We start from the raw sequence: 16,672 nt of genomic DNA, 5'->3' as shown, positions 1-16,672 counted from the left end.
TCGGGAACGAAGGGGATCTCATTGAAACAAATGAAATTCTGAACAGGTTGGACAGACTAAAGTCAGAGATGATGTTTCCCATGGCTGTGTATCCGAAACAAGGTCACAATCTCAGGAAACAAGATAGGCCAGTTCACACTTCAGTAAGGCGAAATTTCTACAATCAGAAATTGTTGAAGCTGTGAAATTATCTACCACAGAAAGCCATGGAGCCAAAGTCACTGATAGTGTTCAAGAAAGAAGTAGATGGATTTCTAGAGGCGTGAGGCGTCGAGGACACAGCTTGTATGGTGTTGAGATAGAAGATCCATGATGATCATGTTGTATGATGGATAGGCTTAATAGGCTAAAACCATAAGACATGAGAGCAGAAGTAGGCCATTTGGTTCATCAGGTATGCTTCAACATTTAATAAGGTCATGGCTAGGCTGATCTTCAGCTCCCTGTGTCTTCAAAGTGGAATTGAAGAAAGATGTTTCTAGTGACGAACAGCAGCAAGGACAGAATCTAAATGTGAAAGTTAACATTGTCTGTTGTTTAATGAATTCTGTTTTCTTTCTGGTTTCTGGTATTCACCATTTTTCCTTTAATCTGGTCCCACTGAACCTGTAGTTGCTTCATTCTGTTTCCATGCCTGCTTCAGACTTTGCGGACAAATCATTGGATCATCTCTCAATCACTGATGGTTTCTTCATTCTACCAGCAATCTACCACTCAGAAAAAGGAAAGATTTAGCCAAGTTTAGTAAGTCAGAAAAGATTTAATTACACTAAATCAGTAACTGGATTTTCCTGAGTCAGCCACAGTCTTGTTTCCTTCTGTTAATTACTTAGCTTCAAAATTAAAGATTATGTTTGGTCACAATGAGCCATCAGAAAGCAGAGATTAGTGTTCAACAGTTATATGGGAAAGATATCCTGAGACATGCTTCCCGATAGGATAGCCTAAACCTGGAATTAGCATGAACAAACGTCTTTTATTAACATTCATCTGAAAATCTACTTTTCCTTTGTGTTCCATTTTGAGTTATTCACTACAATGGACTTAAATAATAATTTGCTCCACAACCCTTAACCCAAAAACAGTTTCCCCTATACCACTTAGCTTCATAGCAGCTGTTGCATCTCCAAATAATTCAATGCTTTTGAAGGTACATTAGGATTGACACTGTTGGTGCCATATGAGCAGGACCTGGACAATATCAAGGTTTGACTTAGCAAGTGGCAAGTAACATTTGCACACATAAATGCCAGGCAGTGACCGTCTCCAATAAGACACAATCTAAGCATCACCCTTTGACAGTCAATGGCATCACTATCACTGAATTCCCCACTATCAGACACTGGGGGGGCTATCATTTACCAGAAATTAATTTCGATACTGTGCTACAAGAGCAGGTCAGAGGGTAGGAATCTTGCAGCAAGTAACTTGCCTCCTGACTCCCCAAATCCTGTCATTATCTACAAGGTACAAGTCAGGTGTGCAATGGAATACATCCCACATGCCTGGATGATTTCAGCTCCAGCAACACTCGAGGCTTGACGCCATTCAAAGCATTCGCTTGGTTGGCATCATGTCCACCATCTTCAGTATTATTCCCCTTACCAGCAGTCTGCACCATCAACAAGATGCATTGCAGAAGGATGCAAAAGCTCCTTCATCAACTCCTTCCAAACCTATAACCTCTGGCACCGAGGGGTGCCAGATAAAATGGAACACCATCCCCTGCAAGTTCACCTTCAAGCCTCTCACTAACCTGACATGGAAGTACATTTCTGATCCTTTAGTGTCACCCAGTCAAAAAATCCTGGAACTTACCCCATAACAGTGCTGATTTTACCTCATGGACATAGCAGTTTAAGAAGACAGCACATGACCATGTTCCCCAAGGCAATTAGGGATGGGCAATAAGAACTGGACCAGCCAGCAATACCGGCATCCCATGAACTAATAAATAAAATAAATAGTGCTGGCATTCGACATTAGAGAGTTAGTGAGAAGTCTTAATTGATCAGGAGCAAGTCACTGAGAACTCCTAACAAGTGCAATCTGATTTGCAAATTATAGACTCAGTTCTCTTGGGCTAATAACTGATCATGTATTGAAGTTGATCATCAATTGCAAAGGAGGATTATCTCAATGATTACAGATGATACCCAGGTTGCCAGTGGCAAACCACATGACCTGGTTCTGTGATTTCTGGAAAGCATTTCAAACTGTAAACATGTTACAGCACAGAAAGGGGACGTTCACCCCATTGTGTCTGCACTGGTTGGTTAAACTATCCTCTCATTCCAATCCCACTTACCAACCCCTGGTCTGTAACCTTGCAAGTTTCAACGCTTCTGGTATAGATCTATTAGGTAGGAACTTAGGAACAGGAGGAGGCCATTCAGCCCTTCGGACCTTTACTGTTATTAAATATGAGCACTGCTGATCAAATGCCTTTTACCCATATTATCCCCATAACTCTTTATGCCATTGGTAATCAGAAATCTATCAACCTGTACTTTAATTATACTCAAAGACTGAGCCTCCACAGCCTCTGGGGCAGTGAATTTCAGTGATACATCACCCTCTGAGTTAAAACAAAACTTTTTCCATTTCCGTTCTAAATGGCATTCTATTTACTTTTAAATTGTGCCTCCTGGTTCTAGATTCCTTAACCAGGGGAAACATCTTACCTGCCTTTACCTTGTCTATCCTTTTTTGTGTCTTGTAAGTTTCAATGAGATCACCTCTCATTCTTCAAAATTGTCACAAATGCAGAATAAAAACCGAAAGAACTGTGGATGCTGTAAATCAGAAACATAAACAAAGTTGCTGGAAAAGAAAAAGTCATAGTTAACGTTTCAGGTCCGGTGACCCTTCTTCAGTTCTGAGGAACGGTCACTGGACCCGAAACGTTAACTCTGATTTTTTTCTTAACAGATGCTGCCAGACCTGCTGAGCTTTTCCAGCAACTCTGTTTTTGTTTCTTACAAATGCAGGTCCAGTTTGCCCAATCTCTCTTCACAGGACAGTTCTGTCAACCCAGGAACAAGTCTTGTGAACCTTCATTGCATTTCCTGTATGGCAATAATATTCTACCTGAGATAAGGAGACTAAAATGCACATAGCACTCTAGGTGTGGTCTAACTGAGCTTCTATAATTGAAACAAGACTTAATTACTTCTTGATCAAGCCACTGCTGGAAGCTCTTTCCTGAAACACGAATCAGTGGGAAGAAAAGATTAAAACCTGCATCATGTTACAAATTAGCTCAAGATGGAAATCAAAGGACACTTGTTGGGGGAATGATGTGAAATTTGACAACATGACCAAGTTGAGTGTGGAGGATGAAGTAGTGGGCTTCGTGGAATCTCATCTCTGTTCATAACTTGTATATAAAGAACCAGTGCACAATGATCAAAAAATACAGATTCGTAATGAATTAAAGGGGAGCAATTGACTCAGAAATTGCATAGGACTGAGATGAGGATTACCTTCATTCAAAGAATGGTGCACCTTTGGAATTCTTTACCCAAGGGGCTGTGAAAGCGCAAGTCATTGAGTATGTTCAAGACAGAGATTAATAGATTTTTTAAACACTAAAGATACCAAGGGAAAGGGGGTAATGCAGGAAAATGGTTTCAAAGGAGAAGATCAGCCATGATATACTTGAACGGTGGAGCAAATTGAGAGGCTGAATAGCCTACTCATTCTCCTATTTGGTGTGTAGCTGTGTATCAACAGAAATCTGATTGTTTCATTGGAATCTGAGAGGTACAAGAAAGGATTTAGGTAAACCATGAAATGAAACAGTGATGGCAGATGTAATACAATACTAAAATATATGGAAGATTACACATTGGGAGAAAAAAAATTGGATGTGAAGATAACCATGGCCAGAATCTTTAGAAGTTCTATCAGAAAATAAATGGCTAGAAATTCAGAGCAAGCTAAAAAGCCCAGCTGAAATGCAGGCGTAAAAGAATGTTTCTCCTGTGCCTCCCCACAAATAAAGACAGATTGGAAGCCGATCTATACTGTTGAAAGTGGAGGGAACCATTTTCTGCGAAATTGCCTATTGTAAATTGAGCTGATTCCTTACTGCAGCGACCTTAATTCTGTTGCATGGGTGATTAAATCATTAACTGTGGCTTTTCTATTTACATTTACATCTAGGACAAATAGATAGGTGAACAGTTAATTAGCATCCTTGAAAAACAAGTCAGTTACCAATGTGGTACCATTATCAAGAAGTGAGCAAATGATGAACCAGGAAACTACAAGTCAAACAAAAAAAAACACAAAGAACCGTTGGTTTTAGAAATTTCTGGTGAAACTCGGCAAGTCTGGTAGCATTTGTGGAGAGAAAGCAGAATCAATCTTTTGACTCCAGCAACCCTTTTTCAGAACTAATTGCAGCTAGAAAAAGGTGGTATATGTGCTGAAGACAAGATGGGATGGGTAAAGGAGAAATGATAGGTGGAGATGGAGCACAGAGAGAAAGGACAGCAGCTGGGCAGGCAAAGGATGAATATTGATGAGCCAGCGAGAAAGGAAAGCTTACAATAGGGACCATTAGTATGTGAAAATTGGTTGCCCCTGGTCACTGATCCCTCCATCAAAAGGAAGGATTCCTTCCTGTGTACCCATTCGATAGCCGTCATGATTTTATGCATCTTAATCATGTCCCCTCAATCTCCTCTCCCCTAATGAAAACAACTCCAGTCTGTCCACATTTTAGAGTTGACTGCTCTCCTTTAATTTGTTATGAATCTGTATATTTTGATTCTTGTGTACAAATTTTTTATGTTCAAGTGATGAACACAAACAAGATTCGATGAAACCCATCACTGTGTCCTTCAGCACTCAACTTGATCACACTGCGAAATGTCACAAACAAGTGCCCTTTGATTTCCTTCCCTAAGCTAATTTAGAAACTACAGTCCAATCAGTCACATCCCAGCAGTGATGGCCAAACTATTGGAAGCAACTCTGAGAGACAGAAGCAATCTGCATTTAGAGACGCAGGGATTAATCAAGATCAGTCAGCATAGTTGTGTTAAGGGGAAGTCGTGTCTAACCAACTTAAGACTATTGGAATAGGAACAAGTGTAGGCCCTTTGTCTGCCTGAGCCTGCTTGCCATTCAGTGGAATCATAGTTGATCTGATATTCCTCATATCCACTTACCTGCACTTCCCCAGAGCCCTTGGATCACCTGTTGATCAAGAATCTATCTATCTCAGCCTTAAATACGCACAAGGACTATACACCCATAGCCCTCTGTAGCAAGAAGTTCCAAAGGTGCTCAACCCTCTGAAAGAAGAAATTCCTCCACTTGATTGAATTTTTAAAGAGATGACCAGGTGTGTAGATGAGAGCAGTGCTTTTGATGTAGACTTCTTGCACTTCAGCAAGGCTTATAATAAGGTGCCACATGGGAGACTAATAGCAAAGGTAAAAACCCATCAAGTTCAATGAAATTTGACAAATTGGATCCACAGTTGGCTGAGTGGCAGGAAGAGCGTAAGAGATAACAAAGTGTAGAGCTGGAGGAACACAGCAGGCCAGGCAGCATCAGAGGAACTGGAAAGCTAACATTTCGGGTCAGGACCCTTCTTCATTTTCTGTCTGGCCTGCTGTGTTCCTCCAGCTCTACACTTTGTTGTCTCTGACTCCAGCATCTGTAGTTCTTGCTATCTCAGGAAGCAGAGCATAATGGTTGAGATTTTTTTGACAAACCACATTTTCAAAATGGTCCAGCTTTCAGAACTTATTTTTAAGAGCGCATTTTAAAAAAAGAGCTGCTGATGTTGCTAATTCCTGATCACATTATTTGCAATTAAATATGTAAAGATTTCAAATGGAATGAGCTCAGCACTTTATTTTCAGTGCTAATCTACGTTAACAGTGTTGCATGAGATAAAAAGGCTCACCTAACAAATGCCCATGTCCTGAAGTTAATGGAAAAACATTTCTATCTGTGCCTCAACAAGAAGCAGTTATTCCTTTCCATCGTTTGCCAGTCTTCACATCTACATCTTGGTAGCAATTTTCTGAGCCATATATGACATTGCTGCAGAAAAGAATCCTGAAATAACAAAAGGACAAGAAGCACTGGATAACAATGTCATTAAAGAAAAACAAAGCAAACACTTGAGTTCATTTCCAGAGAGATGGAATTGAAATCAAGAAGCCAATGTCATTAGGACAAGTGGCACAATGCCAAATTTCAAGTTAGCACAAGTTATTTCACAGAAGAGAAAAGTACCTGTTGGTGAGCAATTTGATTCTGATTGACCAGACAATGCTTCGCACTGAGCTAAGTGTCAGAGACATTTGCAGAGGCTTCCGGGCAATGCAAATCAATACATTGGAAGTTTCAACTTCCCAGGCAATGTGTGCACTTCAGGACCTCTGCAGGGTCCCAACGCTCAACTGCGAATTTTGTTGCTCTGGAAAACAAAAGATTTGTGTCATTAACAACAGCACAACTAGAGGCCATGAATGCAAGATAGCACCATGCATTTGAATGGAAAGTTCAGAAGAAACTTCTTCACTTGGAGATCTGTGAGAATATGGAACTCAGTATCAGAAGAGAATAGCATAAGTGAATTTAAGTTGGGAAATGAGATAGGTCTATGTGGGATAAAGAATTAGAAGGTTATGTTGACAGAGTTGGGGGAAGGACTTGACTGCAACATGTATGAGTTGGGCCGAATGACTTGTTTCTATGCTATATGTGCTATTCAATGTGATATCATGTTGTTTAAAATATTTTCCAGTGACACAGTGGCTGAACTGACAAACAATCGAAGTATCCTTGGCTACACTTTGTTTCCAATAATAACTGAATCTAAACCTTTAAGTTTTTATAATCTGTAATGCACTGCCTAGACAGTAAGTAGAGGCAAAATGAGTGCTAACTTACAAGAGCATTGGATAAATACTTGAAAAGGTGAGATGGAGAGGGCAGGAAAAGTGGGACTGATTAGATAGCTCTTAGAGATAGGCAGGACATGCAAGTTGAGCTGAATGGCCTCCTACAATGCAGTAAAATTCTATGGAAGTCTCCACCAGTTTATTCAGATCTGTGTCATGGAAAGATTCATAGAAAATAGGAACAAAATTGGCTCTTCCAGCCTGCTCTGCCATTCATTATGTTCGTGGCTGATCAACCATTTCCATTTTCTCTTCATACCTTTTGATCCCTTTAGCCCTCTAAGCCCTTGAGCCTACTCTATTAATCAATAGGACCATGGCTGATCCAACATTTCTTATAACTGCTTTCCTGTGTTATCTCTGTAGCCATTGATTCTCTACTGGTCAAGAATCTATCTTAGCCTTAAATATACCCAAGGACTCTGACTCCACAGCTCTCTATATTAAGGAGCTTCAAAGACACTCGACCCTCTGAGAAAAGAAATTCTCCTCATCTCAGTCTTAATTTGGTGCTCCTTTATTCTAAGACTGTCCTGTGATCCTAGATACTCCCATGAGAGGAAACATCTTATGCTGTCAAGCCCCTTAAACATCCTACATGTTTCAATGAGATCACTTCTCATTTTTTGAACTCTAGTGAATGGAGTCCCAACCTGTTAAGCCTTTGTACACAAGACAAGCCAGGGAGCATTCTAGTGAATGTTCTCTGAATTGCATCTGATGAAATGATATATTTTCTTAACTAAGGGGACCAAAATTGCTCACAGTATTCTAGTTGTGGTCTCATCAGCACCTTGTACATATGCAATAAGACTTCCCTACTTTCTGTGAGAATGCAGCATAGCAGCTTGTTTCTGCCTGGGCTTGACTTTAAATCCATTTGTAAGTGTCAGTATGTCATCCTCAGTAATCCAGTGGGAAATGTTTAATAAATTGGAGGGCATTACTTTGTGCTGAAGCATTGAGTGTGATTTGATTTGCAATGAAGTCCTGACTCTGATGAGGCAAGCCAACACAAAAACCAAGAGATCCTAAATGTTGGGCTTCAATGTGAAGTGTTATTGCATTATTACATGTCACTCAGCAATTCATAATGAAATAGCTGTTTCCTTCAGGGGCTAGAGATTTTGTTTTTAAGGATTTAATGCTCACTATGTATGGAGTTCCTTCATTAATTGCAAATTCAAGCTCAGATGTCCAAAGTGCCACTGAATAGGTGGCTGCAGAGGTTACTGGTGAATAGAAGCACCGCCCTTCACCCCTCCATTCCTGATTTATGCTGCCACTGCTCTATACTAGGAGCAGAAATTTTTAAAATCTATCCATTGCAACACGCAGTAAATAGTATGGTGCAGAAACTATCTCCCAAAGTAATTCCAAAGTCACAACAATACTAAAAAATTTGCCTCAACTAAAATTGACAAAAATGATACTAATTTAATGTTCAAACCCAGTGGGATGAGTGGGGAGACCCATATTTTCAGTGTTTCTACAAAAACAAAGTCGTTTTGTTATTACCAAATTCCTCCCAGACATCGTCAGTTTGTGCTATCTTTGAATGAGGATCCCACAGCTGAGTCAGTCTTGCAGGATCAATATGACACAGCCATAACCATATTTCAAAATAAAACAAATTATAGAATGTAACAGATGCTGAAGTAATACAGACAGGTGCAGTGGATCCCCTGTGTGAAACTGGATGGGTAACACTGACCCTCCTGCTAAATTGTGTTATGTTTTCCATACATTTCCAGACATAGCTCCTTTCAAACAGCCGAACAACTCCATGTTTGGAAGAAAGAAAGAATGAAAGGACTTGCATTAAATAATGCCTTTTTGATATCATAATGTACTGAAGCATTTTGAAAAATATTTCCTCGTCATACAGTCACTGTTTAATATAGGAAATGCAATAGCCGATTTGTATCTCGAAGGGTTCCACAAGCAGCAAAGATTTACATGGTCAAATCACTATTTATGATATTGGTTGACCAGGGTCATGAGCTAACCTAGCCCCTCTTTGAATATTACTATGGATAATGTGCTATTTGAAAGACATTACCTCTGATAGTGCAATATTACCTTCATACTGTACTGAAGTGTCAGCCTGAATTGTGTGTCCACATGTCTGGGTAGGACTTGAATCCTCAACCTCTGACTCAGAAGTGAGGGCCCATCTCACAGGCCAAAAGGAAAGTGACTTCTGACCTGGGTTCACTCCAGACTGGGCTCATCAAGTGACTTTCTCATCTCAGTATCGCTCCTTACTAATGAAGGCCAGCAATTTGTAAACATGGGTCTCCTTTGAAATGGAAGTCTTATGTACTGTTTGAATTCTGTCTGCTCTTCAACATTTACAGATCATTAATTTAGCGTACATTTCTAATTTCAATGTATTTGTTATTTCTTTTATGTTCACAGCTGTTGGCTGTCTCTAGAGGGAGGTCTTTTATATGCGTTTGTCGGACCTGCAGCTGCTGTTGTTCTGGTAAAACAAATCTGCATGCATTGCCATCATCCAGCACTGCACATTCTGTTTGAAACCCCAATCAAAAGATGCAGTCATTGTATGCCTTGGTCGACCATAAAATGACTGATTTCTGTATCTGTATGTTTATGTGTGTCTGTATAATTTTTATTTTAACTACATCAGACCAGGAGGTATCATGTAAAATCACTGGACCAAGCACATTTGACGACTGATCCATTTCCTGCAGTGTGATACCTGCAGTGTGATATGAATGTGAATACAGTGCTCCACTGAGTTCTCAGCCAGCTCCAACCAATAATGTGTCAAACAGTCAGCGTCCTTCTGATCAGGGACAATATCTGGGCATCCATTCGGTACCAGCCCCCTCTACAAGGGAAATGCTAACAGGCAGCAGAGAGAAATACTTAGCACTAGAAGGTCCTGTTATGATATTGAGAGGAAGCACAGACACATGAGGCGCAGTGACAAGTACTGGTTTCATAGGTAGGGACAAATTCCTTTCATTGACATAAGTGTCTAAGATTAAGAAATGGAACCCTTCGGGGGCTATCTCCCCATTTCCCCCTCCACTCCCCAAAAACACACATATATATACACACACACACACACACATATACAAATTCTCACCTCTGCTGGCAGCAGTCTGTGAATAAAGTATGTTTACATGAATATCTGGGAGATGCAAACTCTGAATTCTCTGAAGAGCTTATCAATACCTAGTGTGAGCTTTCATGAAATCACATATCAGAGACTTTTAGGTCTCACTAAAAAAAATTGTGGGCAACAGATGTGGAATTTCTTTATGCTCTGAACCAGAAATACTGACGCAGGAACACCAGTTTGAATAGATGCCCATTGAAAGGAAGTAAGTGAATGGAGGAAAGATGGGAGGTGGGGAAAATGCAATAACCTGGCTTTCTCTCATTGAGAGAATAGCAGCTTTTATGTGGATCCACAGTGAATACTGTATCATTTTAAAATCATGGGTACATTCAGTGGTGACTCACCTGAACATACATAAAACATTTGGCTTTAAGGGTCATGACTTGAGCATCATTGTTTTCTGCACTGCTGAACCCATGCATTGATTTAAATGCATAGAACCTGATTTTAAATGGTCCATAGACATTTTTCTTGGCAGGAGACACATGTATGTCAAACCGAGTGACATTACTCCTGCATTATATATCATTTCTTGGTTTTCATTTGATATGTCAAAGGAATAAAATTCATAGAGTTCTTGCAGGATTTGTAGCACTGTAGGAGTCTCTTTGGCTTATTTACTGTGTCCATGCTGATCATCAAACAGTCATCTACCCTAATCCCATTTCACACCACTTGGTCCATTGTCTTGTATGCTATGGTATTTCAAATGCTTATTTATATAGTTCTTAAATGTCTTGAGGGTTCCTGCTTCTACCACTCTTTCAGGCAGTAAGTTCCAGACACACATCACCCTTTGAGTGAAAAAGATTTCCTCAAATCCCATGTCAACCTACTGCCCCTTGACTTAAAGCTGTGCCCCCCTGGCTATTGACCCCACTACTATGGGAAACATTTCTTCCTATCTTCGGTGTTTATGACCCTCAGACCTTTGTACTCCACATCACAAATGCACTGGTGCCTTCTGATAGTTGTGTACTTTAAGTGTCCAGCTAAGTGACAGTCTGATGTCTGAGCTCACTCACAAGAAGGGATGGCACTCACATCAAAAGTTTGTGGAAAATTCCAGAAATTTGACTCAAAGTTGATGGAGGAGCACCCCCAAACGTTAAAGTCTGTTTCTTGTGTAACTTAGAGAGGGTTTCCTGAAACTGACTGTTGTCTCCTGGTGTTGTTGCATTTATTTTTCTCTGTGATAGAAGTTTGGTTCTGGGAAGTTCCAGTGAAGTAAGTAAATGTTGCCAGAGATAGTACAGTCTACAGTCACAGCACTTGTGATCATCTTGTGGGGGGCTGGAGGCGGTGCTGGACTTTATAGTTGCACTACCAATGAAAGGTCAGCATTATCACCCTGTGAAACTGGCAGCATCTTCTAGCAGATATTGTGATCTGTTATTAGTGATTCCCTGCTTCTCCAAGCTCAGAAGACACTGTTAAAGTCTGGCAAGTAGCAATCCTTACGAGCCACAGAATTGATTAAATCGGCAGTTCCTACTATCTCTTGATATTATAATGCTTCTGCTGAAATCACTCCACAAAATTATTTCTTCTTAATGAAATCTAACTGGGTTTTTAACAGAGTGCTAAGTTGTAACTTTTGCTACTCATTTTGTGTTTTCATAAAGTTAAATGATTTCTTTGAGATACAGTTCTATGGGTATATTTTTTTTTCTAAATTTGTTATTTCAGCATCTATTATGTGTGCCCTTGATGAAGGAGAAATTTTACCTCCTAATTTGCCATCTATAGAATATTATTGGTTGCTTAACCTGCTGGAGGACATTACTGTTGATGAATGCCTAGAGATCCACATGACCTGTCAACAATTCAAATTAAAGTGAAAAGGGAAATCCAGGCCATCGAGGTCATCAGACCTCTATGTGTAACTTTCTTCAAAGTCACTGGGGAATGCTGTAACTGTACCACGGAGTGCAGAATCAGACCCAGAATGAGACCAATGACAGGGTTTCAGTCTAATCAAAGAGACTGGGATCATTACCAGTACCACAGTTGCTTTTGTTTCTAGCCCTGACATTACCTTTAGGGGACAGTTGGAGATGGGTATTAAATGCATTACCCACAAAGCTGAGGAGGAAAGGAAAGAGTTGAAAATGAAACCTTGAAAGCAGAATTGTATGCATCACATCCATAACCTCTCTGTCAATACTGGATGTGAATGGTTAGCCAAATGTTCACGGTTCCAGTGTTGCCTGTGGGTGGGCTTGTTTGCACTACCAGAATTAAAGTCTCAAGGTGCCAATGCAGGTTGAAATAGGTCATAATATCTGATTGTACTGAGCTAAAAATCTGAAAACCGAGGATGTCGTGGCTCTGAAACAATGATCAGCGTTGTTCAACATTAAAGATGACAAAAAGCATTTCTTCTTTCGCAGGTCAACATGGTGATCGGCATTTTAGTTTTTAATAAACTCGTGTCGAGAGATGGGATCGTAGATAAAAAGCTAAAACATAGAGGAGGGTAGGTGGTGAATGCTGAATCATTTGTTGTATTTTAACAGCTCCCTTGAAATGTTTCTCCGTGACACGGTAAAGGAAATATTACCCTGCGTTAAATAGTGTTGCATGCCGTTGAACTAAATCTGTTGACATTGATCAAGATTCTGCATGGCTTTCTCACTAGTGTGGTGTAATGTAATTACCATATTTACGATTGGAGAACTCTTACTCTTATTTTCTTTTTGACTTCCTGAGGGTGCTGAATAACTTTTATTTTAAAGCTGCAATTTTTCTCTTCCTTTCTTTTGTTGAATTTTTATTTGGTTCCAGTCAGATGAGTGAGCCCCATAGCGGCCTGACGCTCAAATGTTCCAAGTGCGGAGTTGTTTCAACGACAGCCTTGTCAGCCACCACTGCCAGTAATGCCATGTTAGTCTCAAGCATTTTAAATATGTATCTCTATGTATGAATAGATGTATATAAGTACTTTAATACTTAATAACTATAAACTGCCCGCAAAACATTGTCAATTATTTGGTAATCATAGCATTTTAATTTATGGAGATATATACAAATTCTAATTTCGAACCACTGTTCAAAAGGTGATAGATATATAACAAGGTGTCTTTAGAGATAGCATAAATATACAAACCAGTAAAGTACGGATTGACATCTAGGAAAAAGAGAGATTTAACTTTTTTACCTCTAAATGTGTAATTTACGTCACTCTTAAGCTTTTCAAAATGTCTGCCTCACTTGGATCCTGACCAGTGTTCTCCTTATGTGCAGGGCATCCCTGTGGAGCTCCTGTGTGGTGCTGCCCCTTCTTGCTCTGACCTGGATGTCCGCAGTCCTGGCAATGACCGACAAACGTTCCATCTTGTTCCAGATCCTCTTCGCTGTCTTTGATTCGCTACAGGGATTTGTCATTGTCATGGTGCACTGCGTGCTTAGGAGAGAGGTGAGTGTTCAGGTAGATGCAACCACATTCTAATCATGCTGTGGTATTGCCTGGCCAGTATGTTCAAAATGATATATGCATATCATGCAAGCCGCAGGCAAAAAGTAGCTGGGCAATGAAGCCTGGTCCAGTTGTTTTAAAGACCCATCTTCTCCCCTTTGCCCTGCCACACCTCACAACCAACACGGCAGCCAGGACCAGTTTTCTGAACGTCCCACTGAATGGTGATTTTTAGAATCCTACATCCCAGAGGTGTGGGAATGTAAAGGACATTGAGTCAAGACTGGAAGCAATAAATGTTTAGCCACCAAAGGGTTCAGGGATAATGGAAAATGAAAAGAATATGGAATGGTTGTCAGAGTTTAGCTGTGATCTTACTGAATGGCAGAGCAGACTTGAGTAGCAAACCACCCTCTCCTGCTCTTATTTCTTATATTTTCTCAATGTGTTAGGGATATCTATCTATATTATTCCTCATTTCCAGTTACATACTGACACAACCAAAAGTGACAGAGCGCTTTGAATTACAATGACAGAAAGAGATTGCATTTTCCTCATCTGTATCCATACTGCATCTAATAGAGTGGTGTTAGGCAACAGCTGTAACCTCTGTCTGTGGTGACATGGAAAGAAATGAAGCTATTATTCACACATGGATCCTTGCTGTCATGATTATGAAGAGGGTATTAGTGGAGCTGTCCAAGAAGATCTTGCAACAGAATTAAAATGGTTTTATGAAACTCATTTGGGGAGGTGGTAATATAGTTCAAATGGTCATGAGTTTGAATCCCACCATGGCAGATGGTGAAATTTGTATTTAACAGAAGTATGATGTTAAAAACCTAGCTTAATGACCACCCTGCAACCATTTTCAGTTATTGCAAAATCTCATCTTGTTCACTAATGCCCTTTAGGGAAGGCAACTTGCTGTCCTTACATGCTGTGGCCTACATGAGACTACGGATCCATAACAATGTGGTTGACTCTGAACTACACTCTGAAAATGTTGCTCAGTTCAAGGATCATTAAGGATGGGCAAAAATGTTGGCCTTGCCAGCAACACCCATGTGCCACGCCAAAATAAAAAAATCTATGTGGCCATGAGGTGATGATGAAGATAACTTATTGTGAATGAGGATACAGGTAGCAGGACTTTGGTTGAGTTCAAGTTCTGAAGGGTGGAATATGGGGGGCTGACCATGACGGCTATGGCATTGTCAGCGTTCAAGGTAATAAAGGCGAGGAGGCCAGGATTGTTCAGCAACAGAAGAGCGTAGGCAGGGATGGAGTTGGCAGATATTACAAAAGTGATGGAGCAGATACATGGACAAAAGAACTGAAATTCAGAGGTGAGTATAGCAGCTCTTGACATTTGACCAAGTGTGTCAACAAGGAAGCCTTGGCAAAACTGGAGTCGATATGAAGCTGGGGACAACTCTCCATTGGTTTGAGTCATACCTGGCATGAGGCAAGATGGCTGTAGTTGTTCAACATCAGTCATCTCAGCCCTATATCCTCTCTGCAGGAGTTCCTCAGGGTAGATGTTTTCTAATCAATCCATTCAGAGATGTTATAACACAGTTCTAAAACAAAGTGAACTTGGACCTGGACCTCCTGTCTCGGTAGTAGGGATTCCACAACTGTGGTACAAGAACCGTAGTTTCTCAGGATAATGTCCTGAGGCTAACTATATTCAGCTACTTCAGTCTTTCCTCTGAGGTCAGAAGTATGAATGTTTGCTGATAATTGTACAGTGTTAAATTTCATTTGCAGTTCCTCAGATACTGAAGCAGTCTGTGGCCATACTCTGTAAGACCTGGACAACATTCAGGCCTGGGCTGATAAGTGGCAAGTAAATTTGTGCCACACAAATGCCAGGCAGTGACTATCTCCAACAGCAGAGAATTTAACTGTCTCCACTTGAATTTTCCTGATATTGCCACCAGTGAATCCTCTACTACCAATATCCTGGAGTTTACCCTTAGCCAGAAACTGAACTAGGCTAGCCGTATAAATATTATAGCTACAAGAGCAGGTCAGATGCTCAGAATCCTACAGGCAGTAACTCAGCTGTTTCCTGAAAGCCTGTCCATCATCTACAAGGCACAACTCAGGAGTGTGATGGAATAAACCCCACTTGTCTGGGTGAGTGCATTTCCAACAGCACTCAACAAACTCAACAACATCCAGATCAAGCCTGAATCCTATTTAATTGGCTCTTCATCTAACACCTTCAGCATCCACTCCCTCCACCAGCAGTGCTGAGTAGCAGCAGTGTATACCATCTACAACATGTACTGCAGGAATTCACCAAAGTTCCTTAGACAGCATCTTCCAAATCCATGAACACTAATCTAGAAGCTCTCAGGTAGCAGATCTGTGGGAACAGCACCACCTGCAGGCTCCCCTCCAAGCCACACATCATCCACACTTGGAAATACATCACTGTTCCTTCAGCGTCACTAGGTTAAAATCCTGGAACTCCCTCCCCAACAGCATAGTGAGGCTACCTATACAACTTGCACTTCAGCAGTTCAAGAAGGCAGTTCACCACCAAGTTACAAAGGTGTGTAGAGATGGGCTAGCAATCCCTATATCCTACAAATAAATAAGAAAAACAATAAAGTATGTTTAGAATGTAATTGAATTGTTCAGTGAGGCAGAGAGGTTGTAAAGGGCTGTTTTCAGTTGCATGGTGAAGACTGGAAGCAGTGACTGAGGAAGGAGTTTGTGACGTTGATGGAATAATGACTTTGACCTTCTGATGATTACCCTTCCCTCGGCAAAAGGAAACCATTTGACCCATTGTGCTTGTCCCAATGCTTAGAAGGAGGCATCTAGTTCGACTCACTCCCTTGCCCTTTCCACATAGCTCTGTGAATGTTTTTGCTTCAATTATTTATTGATTAATATTTGAATGTTACTGTTGATTCAATATTTACTGCCCACTTAGGCTGTGTACTCTAGAAAGTAACAATATACTGAGTGGATTTTTTTTCCCCCACTCCTCTTTGCTTCTTTGGCGAATCATTTGAAATCCATGTCCTTGGGTTGCTCACTTTCCTGTCATGTAAGCAAAATAATAACCTGTCCAGTCTGGTGTTGGACTGCTTGTCAATCTTGTACAGGTTTCATTACAGCTAATGGATGGTCCCCTCGGATTACCTT

General features: G+C 40.6%; 1 protein-coding gene across 1 annotated transcript in view; it reads left to right on the top strand.

Moving 5' to 3' along the window:
* adgrb3 (adhesion G protein-coupled receptor B3) overlaps positions 1-16,672 on the top strand; it is a 739,829-nt gene that overhangs the window by 648,356 nt on the left and 74,801 nt on the right. Inside the window, exons 23-26 of the mRNA XM_048596949.1 lie at positions 9,354-9,420; positions 12,480-12,565; positions 12,874-12,972; positions 13,333-13,504. Of these exons, the coding sequence (XP_048452906.1) occupies positions 9,354-9,420; positions 12,480-12,565; positions 12,874-12,972; positions 13,333-13,504 (424 nt within the window). The remainder of the gene's footprint in view (positions 1-9,353; positions 9,421-12,479; positions 12,566-12,873; positions 12,973-13,332; positions 13,505-16,672) is intronic.

Source organism: Rhincodon typus, chromosome 5 (assembly GCF_021869965.1).
Source record: "Rhincodon typus isolate 14 chromosome 5, sRhiTyp1.1, whole genome shotgun sequence".
Taxonomy (NCBI): domain Eukaryota; kingdom Metazoa; phylum Chordata; class Chondrichthyes; order Orectolobiformes; family Rhincodontidae; genus Rhincodon; species Rhincodon typus.
Note: the sequence above shows the minus strand (reverse complement) of the source record. Positions and strands in the feature narration are given on the sequence as shown.